This window comes from Barbus barbus, assembly GCF_936440315.1.
Source record: "Barbus barbus genome assembly, chromosome: 9".
Classification (NCBI taxonomy): Eukaryota; Metazoa; Chordata; class Actinopteri; order Cypriniformes; family Cyprinidae; genus Barbus; species Barbus barbus.
In genome coordinates, this window is record NC_136737.1 from 13,047,063 (window position 1) to 13,068,635 (window position 21,573).

General features: G+C 38.3%; 1 protein-coding gene across 4 annotated transcripts in view; it reads left to right on the forward strand.

Moving 5' to 3' along the window:
- The first annotated feature begins 15,779 nt into the window (after positions 1 to 15,779).
- The window catches only part of LOC306875477 (receptor-type tyrosine-protein phosphatase C-like), a 62,772-nt gene continuing 56,978 nt past the window's right edge, over positions 15,780 to 21,573 (forward strand). The window contains exon 1 of one of the 4 annotated variants that reach the window (XM_079426088.1): positions 15,780 to 15,954. Coding sequence is in view for 3 of the 4 variants with exons in the window: in XM_079426086.1 (XP_079282212.1) it covers positions 15,896 to 15,964 (69 nt within the window). In the remaining variant the exon portion in view is untranslated. Of the gene's footprint in view, positions 15,965 to 21,573 lie in introns of all 4 variants that reach the window. The other 3 variants (XM_079426085.1, XM_079426086.1, XM_079426087.1) reach the window with 3 other exon arrangements.

Sequence of the window (21,573 nt, forward strand, 5' to 3'; positions counted from 1 at the left end):
TGCATGGTAATGAAGATGGGATGCACCACCATAGATGGAGATAGAGGGGCAAGGCTACTCGCCAAGGATTGACCTGTGGTTCAGAGGACAGGAGACTAGCGCAGTGGGAGAGCCCCTTCGCTCACTGATCAGAGGAACTGCGCCTTGGATGCGACGCTGAAGGCAGCGCAGAAAAAAAACAAACTACTGATTAGATGTAGCTGTCGCCCATGCAGCTAGCTGGAAAGCCTTTTTCTTATTCTGGGGCTTGTTTGTTTCTTGCCCCCTCTAAGCCTTTTGTCATCCTCAGAGCAACGGATGCAAGTTCTCTGTGGTGTGAGGCTTTGCTCGTAATTAGCTGAAAGTTCTCAGAGACTTGACAGGAAGAAAGTGTGGCAGAAGCTCAGAATGTTCGCTTGTTTATTGTTTCAGTTTTTTTCGCCCCAAAATCTTTCTCTGAATAAATCAAAAACTCTTTCGCTCCAAGACTTTAAGACTGAATTTGAACTCTTTATTTCATCAGGAGCGTAGAGGTTTATGGTTAGTTACAGTATCAAAAGTGTGTAAACTGAGCAGTCCTTTCCGGTCCAGAAAGCAAAGTTTTCTCACAAGATGTTTTGGTGCACCACTCCACACATTTGACAGTATTTCTTGCATTTCACACCATTTACATGCAAAACAAGGTCGATAGTATAGCATAGGGATATCATTTATAGATTCTGAAGTGTCTACATAGCTCTTTATCTGCTGCTTCGGTTATACAAAGGTCCCAAGCTGTCAGATGTTTTCATCTTGGAATTAACGAGTAAAATAAATAAATAAGAGTTTTTTTTATCATTGCTCTTTGGATATGAACCAAGTCTTCAAATATGAGTCTATCCTAAAGTTCCCAGTGAGGGATAAACTACTCTTCCTTGAATCCAGATCTTTAAGGCAAAAGTGCTTCCATATTTATATTCAAGCTTAAGTTTTAACTCCTCTAAGGCCACCCTAAGCAGCTTTATGTCAAAATAACAACATTCATCCAGTCTCATGTCCAATATCATAAGGGAATGTCAACACACACTACCTGTACAAGAATTCTGACACTTTGGAAACCGTGGGCTCTAATACTGCTTAAATAGGCACTGGTGTTAAACTTCCTTACACTTTTGGTGTACAGAATAAACTACTTAGGATCTAGAAGGTGCTCCAGGCATGGACATCAAGAGAAGAAGGGGCAGACTTCACTGTGAGAGTGTGATATTATGGCCAGGCTCGCCTACCAATAGAGGCCAGCCCGTACCCCGACAGTGCAACCTCCCGGCACAAAGGATGGTCCTGCCGCAGCTTTCCGGCCCCATTAGCACCCGAGCGTCAAGGCAAAGCACCAGAACCTCATTCATTATTCATCGGTGCGCAGGCAGAGGCCCTGATAAATTTTCGCTTTAAGTGACAATGAGTGACAGAGCCTGGGGTTTTTTATGGCCATCCCCTCCCTACCGCCAGTGGCGCGCTGGCCAAAGGTCCAGCCTGATCCTCCGCTAATGACCGGCATGATGTATGTGCAGCCAAGCGGAGGCTGACACCGGTGCTCTACCGTCCCGCTCCCCCAGTCCCACACCAGGAGTAAGCTCCATCCCATCCCGGGAGCTCAGCAGGCCACGGAAACTCCTCATTAGCTGGGACGCACAGGGTTAACCTGAAGGGAAGGTGGGAGAATGGAGGGTGAATGTGGGGTTTTGGTCCTAGTGGTGGGACAGTCATCTAATTTTACATAATTTTGCCCTGGGATTGCAGCCCCTCCTCATGGACCACCTACCCTCACTTTCGGTGGATATTAAGTCCCTAATAAGTCCCAGCAAATGTTTAAAACATAATTTATTGTTCATAAATGCATGACCTTGAATAAGTAAACAACATGTAACATCTCAATGTGAATATGTACGTAGGACTGTCATTGTTTTTCCTGTGGATTTCTGTAGAAATTTATTGGTATCTGTAACAATACGAGTATGAGTATTGACTTGCTCAGGGTTTAGTATTGAAACTTCAAAGGCATTTCAACATTTTATTCTATTTTAACTTTCAGCTGGAGAAGGGGAGGGGTCCTTAGCCTCTGTTTGTATCTGTACGTCTCCAGTGATATCGATTGAATTGGATTTTAACCCCTCTTCTTTGCGCTGCACTGAAGACAAATGCTTTCAGTGGAACAAAGGCTGCATACTGTGTGTGGCTAGCTTTTGAGAGACAAATCTCTGGTGTGCAGCCAATGAATCTTTCCAGAAAATATATTTCTCAGGGGAATGCTTGGAATGCCATTCCAAGTTTCTGATGTAGACCTTGCTTCTTATTATTGTCCTTTATTGTAATGATGTCGTTAAATGGGAGTTTTAATATGTGAACTTGTTTCCTAGTTTAGCTAATTGGGAAAATACTCAAGGCCAGACAATAAAAACTCTATTAGATGAGGTGTTTTTATTATGAGATATGAAAATTAAATTCAATGTGGTTTACTTTCCAAGTACAAATAATAATTTTGTCTTAGTTTCATGTGCTAATCAAGGTGATATCATAAGCTAATGTATGTTAGCTTTAGCCATGACCGAGAGCAAACGCATTAGTTTATTCTAGTCTTTAGCTACAGCTCATTAGGTCGGTGTCCCTGTTTCATCTCTGATATGTCATCCAGTCAGGAGAATTCTATTACCAAATCCCTCGGGCAGCCAGGGAATGTTCTCCCAGTACCTGGCTTATTTTGTTAGCAATAATGTCTTACTCTACTGATTAGAGAGCTAACAAACTTTTAACACAATAAGCATGTTGAAAGAACTTGTAAATGTTGCCATCAAGTAATTTCATCTCGATTCTAAATGGTTGATGGCTGTTCCAAGGTTTTTGACTAATCTGCCATGTGGTTTTTTTTTTTTTAATGATCAGTGGAAGGTGTATGAATTACTTGCTATAGATAATGTGCTTGCTATAAAGATGTGCGTATCTTGCACTGTACGCTTGCTTTTGACTGACACATTCCACCTTTACTAGAGCGAGAAATGGGGAAGAACTGAATGAGTAGAGCTGCCTTGTCAGAAGATATAGAAGATGAATACCTCTAGAGAGTCTGCTAGCATACCTGCTGTTTGCTGTTTGGTCAGGAATATTATAGTGCAGCCCAGGAGAGTGCAATAGTATGTGTATATATATATATATATATATATATATATATATATTTAAAATAGATGTATACATCAAAGATGCATTCAAGATGTTTGGTATCCCTTGTGGTATATTCTTTGCCTCATTCTTTTTCACATTCAACTGCTCTTTCTCCATTTCTTTGGTCCTAGAAGAACTAGACGTTGATGTTTGAATGCTTTGTTGCATTGGCGCATCTTGATTAGTGCCACACATGAATAAGGTTTGTTGTTGTGTTGGAAATGGAGTTAACATGAATGGATCTGGAATTTTAATGACCACTTCTAGCTCTTGTTTGAATGGATTTCCAAGGTATGCCGACAATGAGGTACTCTTGGTTTTCATGTCCAACTGGTCAGCTATGTTCGTTTGTGGTGCTTTTGATACTGTCACCATACGCTACAGCAGTGTTAATGTTGTACCGAGGAACTCTTCAGCTGATTGGACAAATATTGGCCTTCAAAACTGTGCCATGGCTACCTCCTTGGAAAATTCAACTCATTTTAGACATACACAAGGCTCGATGTTCAGTGTTGATGAGATTCTCATTCCTTTGGGAACCAGTAACTACACAATATCAGTGCTATCTATCTATCTATCTATGAATAATAGCATCTTTGCAACACAATACTAGATGTTCAAAAGCTGTAGCTTTTCCGCATCCTGTCATCAAATCACCTTTTCCTTTATCAGCTGTTGGTATTTACCACCTGCCTATTTGTGTATATGAAGTGTAATTTACCCATGTTAAAATGTGTAAGCAGGTCGGTATACATACTGACACTTTGACAGGTCTATAGTAGTTTTTATCGTTTTTATGGCATATAGCCAGTCAGAGGACAGAGGAAGGTGTTTTAATGGCTCTTTATCATCATCTCCACCCTGATGGGGAAACAGTGAAAGTTCATATTTGTAATGTCACATTTATACCCCTCTGACTGTGTGTGTGCAGGTGAAACAAGATAAAGACAAACACATCACACACAGCCCTGTGCCCTCTGGTGCATCATGGGAGAGGAGAGGGGCTTCAGGGCGCAACTCTGTCGCTTTAGGCTGTCCTTGTTAGGAAGCTGTCAATCAAAAAGAAGACCTGGTGAACTTGTCTCACCATGTTGTAACCTTCGGGAAGAGAGAGCTCGAGGAACATATATAATATATATTTCCTGAAGAAGCTGATTTAAGCCCAGTCCTGGCACTAATAATCACAGGACTCAAAATGGGAAAATGTGGCTGAGGACACTTTTGAAAGGTGGACGAGGGGGTTTATGCAGATATGTAAAAAACACAGGTCACCCACAGTGGCAAAAAGGCTAAATTAGTCAAGGGAAGTGAATAGATGGAGTCATGGATGCACACTGCCATCCAGTGGTAGAAGGTTGGAACGTCACTCTATCATTTAGGTTTCTTATATCTGGAATTAAGATTTCAAGGGTAGTGTCTCTCATATTTTAGCTTAGTTATTGATTGACAGGTGAGTAGGCTGTCTTTTAATGATGGATAGGATGTATCAGGACAGATACTATCTACAAATGCAATGTAGTCACGTGTTTTTGAATGCCTCATATATATTGTTAATATTACATTGTGTATATATATGACCAGTGCACAATTATTTTTGGAGGGCATAAAAGCAAGGAGATTTCTGCCTTTGATGTCACATCTCATAATATCAGGGCAGTTTCTGGCTTTTGATTCCCATTTCAACTTGTTTTCTCTGTTCTGTTGCTTGTATAAAAAAAGCAAACAACGATAACCACGAGGTGTTGTCACGTGCAATGGCGGATCACTAGAAATGGATGTTAATAGGCCTACCAAGTGTGAACATGTTGTCATAAACCTACATGATGGGATTTAAAAATATAAAAGATACACTGAAAATGTCAGAATGTTAGAAATAGAAACAGCTGTCCACACGCAGAAACTTTTGTTCTCACCAAACATTTTCTTGTGCAAGGAAGTGAAACAACTCCTGTCCTCGCGTCAGCATCCGCGTTCTTGTCAGTGTAAACTCTCTGAATGCAAATGACCGTCCAGACATTTAGCCTATAACAAATAAAACAAAATAAACTTAAATGTCATATCTCAGGCGCATCTAGTTCCTCATTTCTGTGAACTTCATTCTTCTTGAACGCCTTAATTTGCATAAATAACACACTTTACCACACCAAGACAAACTTTTCACACTCAAACAGTTTACATCAATAGCTTGATGACGTAATCTGTATAATCTGTTTTTTATTTTGAATACCAAGCTTGGTATTGGTATTGCCTTTAATATTAAATGAATGTTCTAGGTTTATTTGGCTAAATAATACAAATAGTGAAGTTGATTACGTGGTACAGACTATCTCAGGGCTGTCAACTCTCACGCATCTGACGCTCTCGTGCCACACGTCCATTTTCTCGCGCAGTGAAAACCACCCTCAAACGAAAGAAAAAGCACCCTCAGTAATAATAGCATATTGGTTGAAACACATTTGACAAATGCGCCTGTGTGTTGTGTTTGCACTCTGCAGAGCATCGAAACATTTTTTGTAGCCAATCATAAACATATCTGTTGATTTCATGAACGCAATGACCAATCAGAGAGTCCACTCACTGTTCAAAACTCAAAAACGATTTGAGAATACTGCATACTCGTTCTCTTTTTAGAGCTGCTTTACTGCAGCATTAAATTTTGTTTGCATCATTGAATCCCTTTTTTTCTTGTTTATCACTATGAAGCTGTTTTTATATATTGTTAATATTACATTAAATTAGTGTACAGTAGAGATCAAAATTAGAGAACAATCTATAAATACTTGATTTCTTCTCAAATATTGTTAATCTTCATCGCTCAAATTTAAAGGAATATTAGCTGTAGGCATACCACTGTTCTACCAACATGTTTGACAAAAATTACCAAGGCATTTCAACAAAAACCTTTATTTTTTTAATTTTATGTATAAATTTTATGAATTATATGTATAATCATTTTCTTTAAATTTATTTTAAATCAATTTCAATATCATTTTAAAATTCCTTGTTTTTATTATTTTTATTTCCACGTTTTTATTGATTTTTAATGTCTATTTCACTTTCTTTTATGTAAAGCACTTTGAATTACCACTGTGTATGAAATGTGCTATATAAATAAACTGGCCTTGCCTTTATTTTGTGGAAAACACAGTGATCAAAATTAGAGAACAGTTACCACTGTAGCACGAAAGAAGATTACAACTAAAATTTGGAGGGTTACTGCTTTCAGCAATTAATAGGAAATGCATACACCACTGCTCTGAATGACTAAAGCACATCTACGGCCGGTCGATAGTTTCTCACTGCACTGGTGTGATCTTGGTCCACTCTTCTTCCAATCTCTTCCATAGTTTGGTCTTCAGTCTTTCCTCAGTTTGATGGCAAACTAAATTATTCCCATCAGACCCAAATAAATTGAACTTGCTTTCATCACTAAAGTGAACCTTGAACCAGTTCTCCTCTCTCCACACAACATGCTCCTCAGCAAAGGTGAGCTTAGCCTTTTGATTCTTTTTGCTGATGAAAGGCCTCGTCACTGCAGAGTGCATTTTCAGTCCGACTTGCCAAGACAGATACTTACTCTGTTCAGCGCTGAACCGGCAAACAATTCCAGCTGCAGTGTTGAACCGATTCCCCATTGAGAGTCTCTGCAAGAAGACATCTTATCCTGTCTTCTTGTGCATTTGTTTAATTGGACAACCAGCCGTTTTGAGGGACTTGAATTGATTGAATGTTACATGATGGGATTTAAAAATATAAAAGATACACTGAAAAATCATCAGTATAGTTATAAACAGCCGTCCACACGCAGGAACTTTTCTTCTTACCATTTTCTTGTGCAAGGAAGTGAAACAACAACTTTCTTGTATGTTCTTGAATGTTCTTGTAAACGTAAACTCTTGAAATGCAAATGACCGTATAGACATTTATAACAAAGAAAATTAAAGAAATTTAAAGGTGCCATAGAATGCATTGATACAATATTTTAAATTGTTCTCTGATATCTACATAGAAGGTATGTGGCTTAGATAAGGCCAAAAATTCTCCAGAAACATTTACAACCCTAGGATTTCTCCGCAGAATAAAACTGTCTGTTATTGGCTTATGGGGAAGGGTCATGAATATTAATGTTGAGCTCTGCTCTGATTGGCTGTTTCACAGTGCGGCAATGTTGAGCTCTGCTCTGATTGGCTGTTTCACAGTGTGGCTCATTTCAGTAGCAAACAGGAAGGAAACTGAAAATATAATATTTCAATACTTTCTTGCGCAGTTATATTGTTGGGTAATTATACTGTAAATAAAATGCGGGCATCAGGGAGCCGCTATTAATATGCTGGGCATTGAAACTGTTTTCAAGTGCACAATCGCATTTTACTTTCACTTTCGAGATTCGCGATCGCATGCATGATTGCATGTACTGTGTTTATACTATGGAGCAGCAGTAATTACCACACATTTTACAAGATCAGATGCTTGTCATGGTGCTCAGGATCTGTAAATCATTCGCCAGCATCCTCCATCATCTCTCCTTACTTTATGTGGTAATTGAAATCTTATGTACTGTAATGTAACAGGCTACAGCTACCAACGAGCTAACCATGTCCCTTTAGTGGCTTGCGTTATTTTATTAGAAAGTATTATTTGCTTTCTGTGCCCTTCTGAATAGAGACACCAACCCATCTGCACTTCAGATCCCCTGCACAGCCTGGAACATAACATTTATTTCCATGATCTGCCATTTTTGCTGTTGTCCTCGCTTGTTTCTTCATGGCTGGCGGCTGGCCTAGAACATGGGCGGGTATATGCAAATGTTGGGGGTGTAACTATTAGTGATCCCAACTGTTATGTAACAGTCGGTGTTATGTTCTGATTCGCCTATTTTTCAGTGGTCTTTTTTATTCACGAGATTAACATGAGGAGGAAATAATGGTGTTTGAGGCTCACAGTATGTCATTTCCATGTACAGAACTCTTATTATTCAACTATGCCAAGGTAACTACAGTTTTCCATTCTATGGCACATTTAATTATCGGCACTGTTTCATGGTGTTTCCTGCACCATCATGACTTCCATATTCCACAAGACCTCATTATGGTGACAGCCGCATTGTCTGTAACCACCAGATGTCTTTGATTGAAATAGGTACTACATTTAATGAGGAAATATTTTGCGAATGTTAAGGGTACTTTTTATCTACTGTTTTGTGAATACTATGAATACGTACATACTAGGGATGCACCGTTACCACTGTTTCCAGTACTCGCCCGATTCCGATAATTTTATTTTTGGTACTTGCCGATACCGAGTACCGATACTGATATTTTCATATTATATAATATGTCAGTTTACTTTATTTTGATTTGACCGTTTAATATCTTCGGTTATTTTCACACTTAATTATGCCCATTCAAATATATTTTACAAGTTTGTTACTTTCACTGTTAATTTTTTTGCTCTATGGTACATCTTTAATTTAATAGCATTAGGGCTGCTCCATTGCAGCGGCTCAGTACTGTAATTACGCGTTTTGCTGTAATAATGCAGGGAACCACTCGCTTTAAATCTCCTAACTGTGATATTTTCAGAAATAAAAGTAGCTTTTTTTCATCTGAAACGTGCTGCAATTTATATTCCAAAGCCACTCATATAATGCATAATCACTCATGAAGCAAGCAAAACACGCGCAACGTGCGCACTATTTGTACTGGTGCAGAATGAGAGGGACAAGTACAGAACATAGCGCATAGGCTGTTAGTTTAACTTTTGCCAGAATGCCGTGTATGCTTAAGGTTGAAAATAAATGATGGTTTATAGTGACTACCCCTATAAATTGTCTTATATTTAGATTTAGTTTTAAGCCAAATGATGCGTGTGCCAAGTGAGCAAACATCAATAAAGATCATACAACAGAAGTGCGCGCACGCTCTCTCTCTCTCTCTCTCTCTCTCTCTCTCTCTCTCTCTCTCTCTCTCTCTCTCTCTCCTCCCTTCCTCCCTCCCTACCGTTATGTAACTCGTGTATTGTTTTACTTACTTGTTTTTGACATATCCGACTGAAATACAAACTATCCAGTGATATCTGTGAGAAAGGGATATTCACTCGACGAGCTCACGCATCTGCGCTGCTACGCGCTCAATCCACTCAGCGTGCTTTAAGCCCATCAGCTCGCGCACATCAGCTATACAGGCGTCAATACTGAATGTTTAACATTAATTTCATTGCATGCATATACTTCGTAGACATCCTTAATCTCTAATAACTCCATTCTGCTGTCTGTTGTTCTGTTGTCTGTATTTCTTTGTCTGAATATGGCACTTATCACATGCTGTGTGGTATCAGCGTTTTGTATCGGGACATTTTTACGAGTACAGGAGCTCAGTATCGGGCTATCGGTATCGGTGCATCCCTATACATACTAATTTCACATACTGTGTTTTTGCCTACTATACAGCAGGGAAGTAGGGATATAGCTAACACATGAAAAATATGTTTCAGTAGAAATGGATAAAGTATATTTTAGTTTACTAAACATTCTTGTCAGTACATTTGGCAGTTTGGACATTTAAAAGGCAACAGAGGTACTTATGAAATTACATATAAAAATACTTAAGTACTTAAGCCCTACTTATGTGGATCAAAAAAGACTTAAAAGTTCAGCTAATTGTATTTAGTATTACTTTTAACTATAATAGTTTTTCATTCAACTTCAATTAACATGCAATTAAGTATCTGAAAGCATTACATTCAGTTTGCACTTAAGTATTCTTGTATGTTACATCATTTTCATAATACTCTTTTTAAAAGTATGGTAGCGTGTATTTCTGTTTCACTCTGTTATCAGCATACTGTGATCTGGGCCGTATTAACCTTAAACTTGCCATATTACACAGAATTGGGATTCAGCCATCACTAGCTATGCCCCTGAGATATTTATGTAAGCAGGCGGTACACCATCATGTGGACCAGTGCCAGACAGCCACAAATCATGAGAAATATGGTTGCAAGTGCAACAAAGATTTCTTTGAGGTCAGAGGGCTGGTTTTGTCCTGTAGCAGTCCCTCGAAAGGTGCTGGAGAAGATTGAAAAGGTTGTAGAAAAACAGGGAATGTAACCAGCAGGATTAATCAGTATGTGTGTAGTTATTTTCTGTCCGCACACAGGTAACAGATTTTAGACCAAATACACTCATCAGATCTGCATATTAATCAAATGGCACTTGGTGTAATTTACTGTAAGTGCGCTAAAATGTAGCCTAGAATGAGAAGAGAGCCTTCTCATTTATGAATATTCCCAGATACCACATGTACTTTTGCAAGATGTCTGTTAAAGATCACTTTATCTGGGAAGCATCTGATGTGTACGAACATCTGATAAACTTCAAGATGTTCAAGGCATTTTCTAAATGTCTATTTGACGTCTAACAGGAAATGTCCTAAAGACATAGTGCTGATGAGCAAACACTAAAAAAATACATCTTCCAGATTTTTCATAATCATGTCTTTTTAAATTGTATAGTGTATAACCAAAGCTGTAATCTGTGAAATAAATAATTTCTCATTCTTTTAGATAGCTTGCGTTTTGCATATGAACCACTTAGCAAACCGCTAGCTGATTAGTTTGCTAGTTTTGCTTGTACAAAATTGCAAATGTGCTTTTGTGAGAGAACAGACCTCCGGAAGTGGTTGATCACCCTTTGAGACAGCCAACTTCTCACCACCTTGTTGTTGGTCCTGTGTCTGTTTGAGGTTTTATACCTTGTTTTATACTTTTGTGGGACTACAAATTTAAGAATCTGTGATCCTACATCCTGACATGACATATGAAAATCTAAGGTGAACTACATTGTAATCAGCATTCAAGGTAAATGTGATGGCATCAATTTATTGTTTAGATTCAATACAGTTTGCAGTTATGTGGTTCTGATCTTCCTATTTAGTTAACTATGTGTATGTTTACATGTCTCTAGTTCTCGTGACCAGGTTCTGCTTAAAACATTTGGTGATATAGGGTTTAGGCAATCTGCGCATTATGTTTACAAGTCTTTAGGTCATTATATATATATATTAGGTTTATTTGAGGATCCATTTTGGGGGTCCATTTATTCACATCTGTTTAACCCTGGGTGTAAGGCCAATATGGATAAAGACTGCCCACTGAATGACTATAAACGACAATGTATGCCTACCTTACTCAGACTGTGATGACTGCAGCACCGCACATCACATTACCAATAAAGAATCCTCCTGAGGACACACCAAAATATCCTGGTCTTTGCTTCAGAGTTTCTTACAATTTCATAACATGAATTTTCTTAAATTTTGATAGTTGAAATGTGTGATTTAGTTTTTAAAGCAATTTTAATGGTATAAAACTATTTTAAAAAACTAAACCTCATCAAAGCAGATATATTTAGCCTGAGAACATTCATACTAATACTTGGTTTCATCGCCACAAGTTTTGTCAGGAAGTTGATTTTGTGGTTGGCATGCATCTTTGAATATTAAATGATGTGACAGACTAAAAAAACTGCTAAAGAAAAGTAAAGTGCAATTCACATATGCATTTACTTTGGTGCCACTGTAAAAAGTGGTGATATGCAAATGTTACCTTATAGAGCTATTTCTACCTGATTTGTCCTGTAGCAACTAGGTTCGTTGGTGTAAATTAATTCATATAATTTGGTTCAGTGATGTTAAATAATATTTTTTACTTCAATAAAACCAATTAATTTAGATGTTATTTTTTTGGTTACCATTTTTGGCTCAAGTTTAAGCCATGTGAGAGAAAAAAAATGTTTGAGAATGCTTTGTTTAAAAAATGTCAAGATATTCAGCTGACTTTGAGAGAAAAGCAAGCAATTTGGATGCTAAAAGAAAAGAGGAAGTCAGTTAGAGCTCAAGCAAAAACAAAGGGCATGGAGAAATCAAGAGTTTGGAAACCACCAGCAACTAACAACGACCTGATCGGCTGAGAAAACAACAGTAGTTGATGAGACAAATCATAAAAGCTGTGAAAATGAACCCTAAAAGACAACTTCCAGAAAGCTGAGGTGATGCTCTGACAATCTACTGTCCTCAGGAGACTTTGACACAGAATTACAGATGCTACACAGCAAGATGCAAACCTCTGACCTGCACCAAAAATAGAAAGGCAAGATTAGAGTTTGCAAAAAAGCGCAAAGGTGAGCCAGAAGAGTTTTGGAACTGTGTTTATGGAACGATGAGACCAAGATGAACCTTTATCTATGTCATGGGAAATGTGGAGCAAAAAAGGGAACAGCAATGATCCCAAGCATACAGTCTCATCTGTAAAGTATGGTGGAGGTGGTGTCATGGCATGGGCATGCATGGCTGTCTCTGGAACAGGCCCTCTCAACTTTATTGATGACTTACTTTATGATGACAGTAGCAGAATGAATTTGGAAGGGTACAAAACCATCTTGCCTTCTAATATTCAAGAAAATGCCACCAGATTCATTGGAAAGTGCTTCATATTGCATCAGGACAATGACCCAAAACACCCTGTCAGTTCAGTCAAGGAATTTATAAAGGGCAAAGAAATGGAAAGTCTTAGATTGCCCAAGTCAATCTCCAGATTTAAATCTGACTGAACATGAATTTAACGAGCTGAAGAGGAGAGTCAAGGCAGAAACTCCCCAAAACAAGCAACAACTGGAATTGGCTGCATTAAAGGCTGGGAAAAGTATTTCAAAGGATGAGACCAAGAGTCTGCTGATGTATATGGGTCACAGACTCACTGCTGTGATTGTGTGCAAGGGATCTGCAACTAAATAATAGCTTTTAATCTTTTATATCTGCCTTATGTTCAACTGTCCCAATACTTATGCTCACATCAATGAGTGGGATGAACTCTAAAAGTGCTGTTCTTTTTATTTGGTAAAACATGTATGTGTTGAATCACCCAATAATAAAATGTAACATTCTGTAGTTTTGTCTCATATTCATGTTTTAATCATATTTGCAAATGTCTTGTATGGGTCACATGGTTATGTATGGGTCACATGGTCATTTCATGTGTTGTATAATTAACTATTAAATACATTTTTAATAAACATTAAAAAAGTCCATTTGATATTTTTACATAATCAGTATTCTATTTATTAAGCCAGTTTGTGGTTTTAAGAATTTTACATTTGTTCCAGAATAATATCAAGGCAGTAACAATTTAAACTATATTTTATTTGTGAACTTATGTTCAGCTATTCTTTTTAATAGCTAACTTTTAAATATTTTAGAATTTTTCAGATCATCAGTCATCAAAGTTCGGTTCAGATATTTACTTTAAATTTCATCAAGCTGATTACTCACTACAAACTCCCACATATCTTGTTTTCATGCTATTTCAAATCTTATTTTGATGGAACAAAGTGGTTATATCTAAGTGTATGAGTTATGCTTTTAAAATTATTCTTCCAATTAACGCCATTATATTGTTCATTCAGACTGATTCGCAAATGCGCACAAACAAGAGGTGGGATTTTGTTTTTGGTTTTTATATTCAGACACAGCCAAACATAACCAGTCATATCGCAATGGAGGCCTATATGTACAGTTGGGCAAAAACATATTTAGTAAGCCACCAATTGTGCAAGTTCTCCCACTTAAAAAGATGAGAGAGGCCTGTAATTTTCATCATAGGTACACTTCAACTATGAGAGACAGAATGGGGGGAAAGAATCCAGGAAATCACATTGTCTGATTTTTAAAGAATTTATTTGCAAATTATGGTGGAAAATAAGTATTTGGTCAATAACAAAAGTTCATCTCAATACTTTGTTATATACCCTTTGTTGGCAATGACAGAGGTCAAACGTTTTCTGTAAGTCTTCACAAGGTTTTCACACACTGTTGCTGGTATTTTGGCCCATTCCTCCATGCAGATCTCTTCTAGAGCAGTGATGTTTTGGGGCTGTCGCTGGGCAACACGGACTTTCAACTCCCTCCAAAGATTTTCTATGGGGTTGAGATCTGGAGACTGGCTAGGCCACTCCAGGACCTTGAAATGCTTCTTACGAAGCCACTCCTTCGTTGCCCGGGCGGTGTGTTTGGGATCATTGTCATGCTGAAAGACCCAGCCCCGTTTCATCTTCAATGCCCTTGCTGATGGAAGGAGGTTTTCACTCAAAATCTCACGATACATGGCCCCATTCATTCTTTCCTTTACACAGATCAGTCGTCCTGGTCCCTTTGCAGAAAAACAGCCCCAAATCATGATGTTTCCACCCCCATGCTTCACAGTAGGTATGGTGTTCTTTGGATGCAACTCAGCATTCTTTCTCCTCCAAACACGACGAGTTGAGTTTTTACCAAAAAGTTCTATTTTGGTTTCATCTGACCATATGACATTCTCCCAGTCCTCTTCTGGATCATCCAAATGGTCTCTAGCAAACTTCAGACGGGCCCGGACATGTACTGGCTTAAGCAGGGGGACACTGCAGGATTTGAGTCCCTGGCGGCGTAGTGTGTTACTGATGGTAGCCTTTGTTACTTTGGTCCCAGCTCTCTGCAGGTCATTCACTAGGCCCCCCCCCGTGTGGTTCTGGGATTTTTGCTCACCGTTCTTGTGATCATTTTGACCCCACGGGGTGAGATCTTGCGTGGAGCCCCAGATTGAGGGAGATTATCAGTGGTCTTGTATGTCTTCCATTTTCTAATAATTGCTCCCACAGTTGATTTCTTCACACCCAGCTGCTTGCCTATTGCAGATTCAGTCTTCCCAGCCTGGTGCAGGTCTACAATTTTGTTTCTGGTGTCCTTCGACAGCTCTTTGGTCTTGGCCATAGTGGAGTTTGGAGTGTGACTGTTTGAGGTTGTGGACAGGTGTCTTTTATACGAGTTCAAACAGGTGCCATTAATACAGGTAACGAGTGGAGGACAGAGGAGCCTCTTAAAGAAGAAGTTACAGGTCTGTGAGAGCCAGAAATCTTGCTTGTTTGTAGGTGACCAAATACTTATTTTACAGAGGAATTTAGCAATTAATTCATTAAAAATCCTACAATGTGATTTCCTGGATTCTTTCCCCCCATTCTGTCTCTCATAGTTGAAGTGTACCTATGATAAAAATTACAGGCCTCTCTCATCTTTTTAAGTGGGAGAACTTGCACAATTGGTGGCTGACTATATACTTTTTTGCCCAACTGTATATAGTGTATTATTTTTGTCTTTACTGAAAGATTGTTTTTCAAGATAATGTTCAGGAAGGTTTTGGAGATGCTTTGATACATTAAATTGATGCATGATGTAACAGTTTGTGTCTTTTATGACATTTGACTTTAAATGTTCACACATTCAAGTGGAGATGATTTTAGTTTAAAATGTGTATCATTTGAAGGTGCTGCTCTTGTTATGGGTGCAATGAACCCAAGCAAAAGTTATATAACTTTCTCTTTAACCATTTGGGGTAACTTGATTTCTCCATGCCCTTTGTTTTTGCTAGAGCTCTAACTGACTTTTAGAGTTTCTAACTGTCTTTTAGCATCCAAATTGCTTGCTTTTCTCTCAGAGTCAGCTCCCTCGTCTTCATCTTGGTTTGTGCGTGTCATCATCGAATGCAAGATTCAGAATGCAGAAGTAATAGATATAGCTGACAGGACACTTTGTGGCATAGTTTAAAATGCAACTTCCCAGTAAGAAAGGGCATTAATGCAAAGCTAAAGTGGAGAGTGTCTCTGGGTGTCTTTGAAGAGGTGTTTGAACCCTTGGAAATGGCAGGATTCTTTGTACTAGGACCCTTAGTTTTGATCCTACGCCTCGTCTTAAGTAAGTACAAAATTGTAACCTAAAAATAAAAGAGTAACAGATTTGTTTTGTTTTTTTAAACGGATGAATTTGTGACGTGTGTGTGTATGCATGCGTGTATGAATGTGGTGTATATATAATTTACATTAACTTATGTATTTTAAATTTTTTTAACTGCTTTATTTTGTATTATGTGGCATTTTGTGACAATTTTTTAAAATTATTTGTTTACATTAACTTAGAAAGTCATTGTCATGGCGTTGATTCATTCATATTTTGCTCCAGTTTCTGTGAAATTACCTGGAACAATTTGTCCCAGGAACTTTTTTCTCAGGAAATTTTCCCCCCAAACCTGTTGCTGTCTGTGTTTCCATCGCGATCTAAAGTACAGTGAAAATAAAGCAAATAGTCTGGTGACGTAGGTCTGCGCGCGTTTCTCAATATAAACGCAAATGTCGGACTTGGGTCCTCGGTAGTTCGGACTTCGCGAGATCGACTCGGGAGTGTGAACTCCCGTGGACAGGACGACGCAAGTCCGGTAATTCTGCAAAGAGCAGCGTACTTGATAACATCAGTCACCTTGGCTACTGCAATTTTCCTCACTGTATTGACAATAAGATGAAATACGATATCAAACACCACTGCCTCTTTTCGGTTTCATTTAAGGGTCATTCCTGGGATTCGGTAACATTTCAACTTGGAATATAGGGTAGGCCTACAACGATTCTAAAGGCGCCCTGGGGGCCCGGGGTAAAAGGTGCCTTTGATATTATTTTCATCTAAACCACTAAGTGGCACAAAATCATGGCTTAGCACTTTCCAAAACATTCGCTTTTCAAGATGCACGTGTATATTTATCTGATCTTTGATACGATCGCGCGCAGCAGCGCTAAGTTGATTCTGTGCTTACTTGATCTAAAATTTAGTTTTTAAAAATGTTGTAGATTTAAGTAGCAAGTAAGAATCGCTAAAATGAATGCATATATTTTGAGACAAAGGTCTTCTTTATAATTTTCAGTTTTGTTTAAGATAATTAAAGTTTTTAAATAACTAAATAATATGTAAAAGTATGGTATTTGGGGTAAAAAGCACCCCTGCTGTTTCTCAATATAAACGCAAATGTTGGACTTGGGAAATGCACAGTAATTAACACAATAATTAATAGATCGCTGACTTTTCTATTTGTTGACATGACATGGTTAGATTCAGATGGTAAATATCATATATTATATTGGGTGTCCATATTAGAGATAATCACTATGTTTAGAATAAAACCATCATATTTAAAAACATGATATTAATAATATTCATTATAGCATATCTAACATTCTAACATCGTTAATGATTATGTATATCATATAATAAAATGTAATTTGTTGTTACTACTGTAAATATATATTAAATTATTATTGGATCTCCTTAATGCTTTCAGAATATTTTCTTATTTAAATGATATTGTTTCTATATTTTAAAATATATTTTTGTATTAATATTTTAATGACAGTATATTTATTGAACAAATTATTTTATTTGACAAAATAAGCAAAGAATAGTACAAACTTTGCTAAAGTGATTATTTTGAACAAGTATTAACTTAGACATTATTTAAAAAAAAAATATTTTAGCAGAAGTATTTGTATCAATACCGTGTGCCTTTTACTCCATGCTTTTACCCTCTTGCCACCTCATACATTTATAAGATTTTTAAACAAAATAAACAACTTGATTTATTTTCACACAAAATCTGTTGCTCTATTAATGTTCAATACAACGTATATATTTTTTCGGCAATTATACATTTTAGGCAAAGTGAATAGCACATTTATTCTTAAGGTGGGCCTTTAGCCCCGTTGTACCCTACATGTTTTTCAACTACATGTGATTCAAATTCTAAATACCCCACATCATTAGGCGCATGCAAAAAATCATATTTTCCCACCTCAGGCATTAAAGATCTTTTATTATTTTCTTTTTTGTTTCAGCTTTAATCCTTTTTTTTTTTCTCAACCCCGTAAAAGAAAACAAACATGTACCTACTGCTCATGTGTCCCTGATAACAATTTAAAGATAAAAAATGTAAATTTACCATAATGTCCACATTTTTATAAGACTGAAGCTAAAAATACACAAATTGCGTGTCTACGGTCACTTTATTTTTGTAAAAAAATATTTTTAATTAAAAATTTTAACTAAAAACCATAATTTTATCATTTTAGCCCCTATCATGTGAGATAGTAATCAGCAAGAAATACTTTTGTTCTTAATTGTTTTCCCTATATTTTTCTGAAAATATTAATCTGACAAGGTGTGATGGGGCTGAAGACTATAAGACATTTGAAGAGATGCATTGACTTAAATTTCAATTTATTTTGCTTTTTTTTTTTTTTTTGGAAAAATTATTTTTACAAGAAAGGAACACAAATAAATGCTTACATTGTTGCCAAAAATCACACTATACACATTTTGTTAATAATTTTCTAAGTATAAACTCAGTGAAGTGCCTCAGAGACATCACAAAATGCTTGGTTTATGATAGATACAAGACATTATTTTATGCTAAGAATATTAAAATGCTATAATTATTTTTATTAATTATAATGGGCATCCCAAAGTTTTGTGAAAAGCTTCTAACGATTAATTTTGGTGAACCACCACTTTAGGAACTTTGAGGGATTGAAATATTACCAAATCCTAGGAATGACCCTTACACATATTAATAGCTGCAGAAATGTAGTTCAGGGAATGTAGCCTACGTACATTATTACATACATTACAAACATTACATTGTTTACCAAGAAGAAGGGGGATTCTCTTTAGACGGCCAAAGTGATATTCAGAGTTTGTGAAATATTGCAAAAGAGTGTTTCACTAAAGGCCTAATATGATTTTTTTTAATTTTTTTTTTTTTTTAGAAAGGTTCTGTGGCGGGACACTTGTGAGAGAGTATAAAGTAAAGTTTGTAGACGAGACAGGGAGAGAGTTATGCGCGTACTCGACCATGGTTAACCTGGAACTCCAAGATGACGGTTTGACAGACGCCACACGGCGCAGAACACTCTCCAAGTCCTGGTTGGCACGCTTAGTCTGCGGGTGATATCCGGAGGATTGGCTTGCAGTCGCCTCCAGCTGTCGACAGAACTCTGTCCAAAATTTAGACACAAACTGGGGACCCCTGTTAGAAACCACGTCCACCGGGACGCCATGAATACGGAACACGTGATCCAAGACAATAGTCGCTGTCTTCCTCGCTGAAGGTAATTTGGGGAGGGGAATAAAGTGGGTCACCTTCGAGAACCTGTCCACCACAGTGAGGACTACCATCTTGCCATTAGAAGGGGGCAAGCCAGTAACAAAGTCCATCGCTATGTGTGACCAGGATCGCGAAGGGACCGACAGCGGCAGGAGTAGCCCTGCTGGGGGTCGATTAGAGCCCTTACTCGCAAATCGGACAGGCCGACACGAACCGTTGAGCATCCCGCGCTGTGGACGGCCACCAAAATCACTGCTTGATTAATCTATACGTACGAGTCGTTCCAGGGTGGCAAGCTAGGCTAGAGGAGTGGCCCCACTGTAGGATGCTAGTTCAGACTGACTCAGCAGACGAACAGCAGACTCTCTGGGCATCCAGCGGGAGCAGTAGCATCGCGTAGCACAGGGCGGACCTTGGACTCCACCCCCCAGGTGACCGCCGCCACAACCCGTTCGGGATGCAGAATAAGCTTATATATATATATATATATATATATATGCTCCTGATATAAACATGCTCACAAATGTTTTTTCTTTTTTTTTGGTTGTTTGCATTTTATTGAATCAGATACCTGCACCACAGATGATGAATCCTGCTGACTTTCAGTCTCTTCCAACTGTTTTCCTCTGAGGGTGCTGCACCAACATCAGAAGTTCAACAGTTTCTTCTTGAATCCATGGGAAGTAGCAGAAACACTTAAATAATACGTAAATATCAGGTATGATTTATTTGTTTCACTTGTTGAACAGAATCTGTTGCAGGAACGAGTCAAAGTCTGTTCACATCTCTGTGGTTAGATCAGTGTGCACAATAATGTGTCTTTGACCTTCATTATGTATGTTTTGATTATACTGTGTTGTAAATAAAATATAAATAATTTTAAAAACCCATTTTTTCAGTCTCCTCACACTCTGTCTTACCTGCCTCAAAGTCACAGTCACACTGATGGCCCATTAGCAGCTTTAGGGGAGGGCCCTTTGTCTCTCAGGTGAAAATCACTTCAAGGACATTACCACTCCCTTGCATATTGGCTTTCAATCACAAAACATGTCTTTTAAAATTTTAAATCAATGTATTGTTTTCTGTGAGCAAATAAACAAGATGATTTTCACATAATTTTGAAGCAAAAATTCTAGGCTACAAGATCCAGTTCTCAAAAGTCTTGTGAACAATTGTTCTGTATGTGTTTTATGGTCTTATTTCAGTGACTTCAAAATTTTAGTTCTTCACTAACCATGCATAAACGTTGATTTCTCAAAAACACAATCATGTGCATAAATGCTGCTAACATATTATTGTAGCCCAGTTTGTGCTGTTTACAGTGTTATTAGACTTTAGCCATTTATATTTTTATAAGCAACTGAAAAAAGCACAAATGTCAGGGCATGTCGAAAGTTCTCCAGGCCCCCAAAACACCCTCAGACCCCAGAGGGTTGACCCCAGAGGTCTGAGGGGGCTTTGGGGCCCTGGAGTTTTGACATGACCTGACATTTGTGTTTTTTTCCAGCATCTTAAAACATATTAATGGCTAAAGTCTGATTACACTTTAATCAGCACAACTGTAATCAGCTTTTTAGTGTTTATAAAGGAAGTGCAATTTGCACACTTTCTTCGCTATACATAATCTCTTCAGAATTTTTCATATTTTTAATAGTTGCTGGATATTGGCAGGAACTGGAACACGCTGTCATATACACCGATCCAGAGCATCCCAAACATGCTCAATGGGTGACATGTCCAGTGATTATCCTGGCCATGCAAGAACTGGGATGTTTTCAGCTTCCAGGAATTGTGTACAGATCCTTGCAACATGGGGCCATGCATTATGCTGCAACATGAGGTGATGGTCGTGGATGAATGGCACGACAATGGGCCTCAGGATCTCGTCACGGTATCTCTGTGCATTCAAAATGCCATCAATAAAATGCACCTGTGTTCGTTGTCCATAACATATGCCTGCCCATACCATAACCCCACTGCCACCATGGGCCACTCGATCCACAATGTTGACGTCAGCAAACCGCTCACCCACACGACGCCATACATGCTGTCTGCCATCTGCCCTGTACAGTGAAAACCAGGATTCATCCGTGAAGAGAACACCTCTCCAAAGTGCCAGATGCCATCGGATGTGAGCATTTGCCTACTCAAGTCGGTTACAACGACGAACTGCAGTCAGGTCGAGACCCCGATGAGGACGAAGAGCATGCAAATGAGCTTCCCTGAGACGGTTTCTGACAGTTTGTGCAGAAATTCTTTGGTTATGCAAACTGATTGTTGCACCAGCTGGCCAGGTGGCTGGTCTCAGACGATCTTGGAGGTGAAGATGCTGGATGTGGAGTAGGGGTCGACCGATATGTGTTTTTCAGGGCCGATACCGATTATTACAGACCA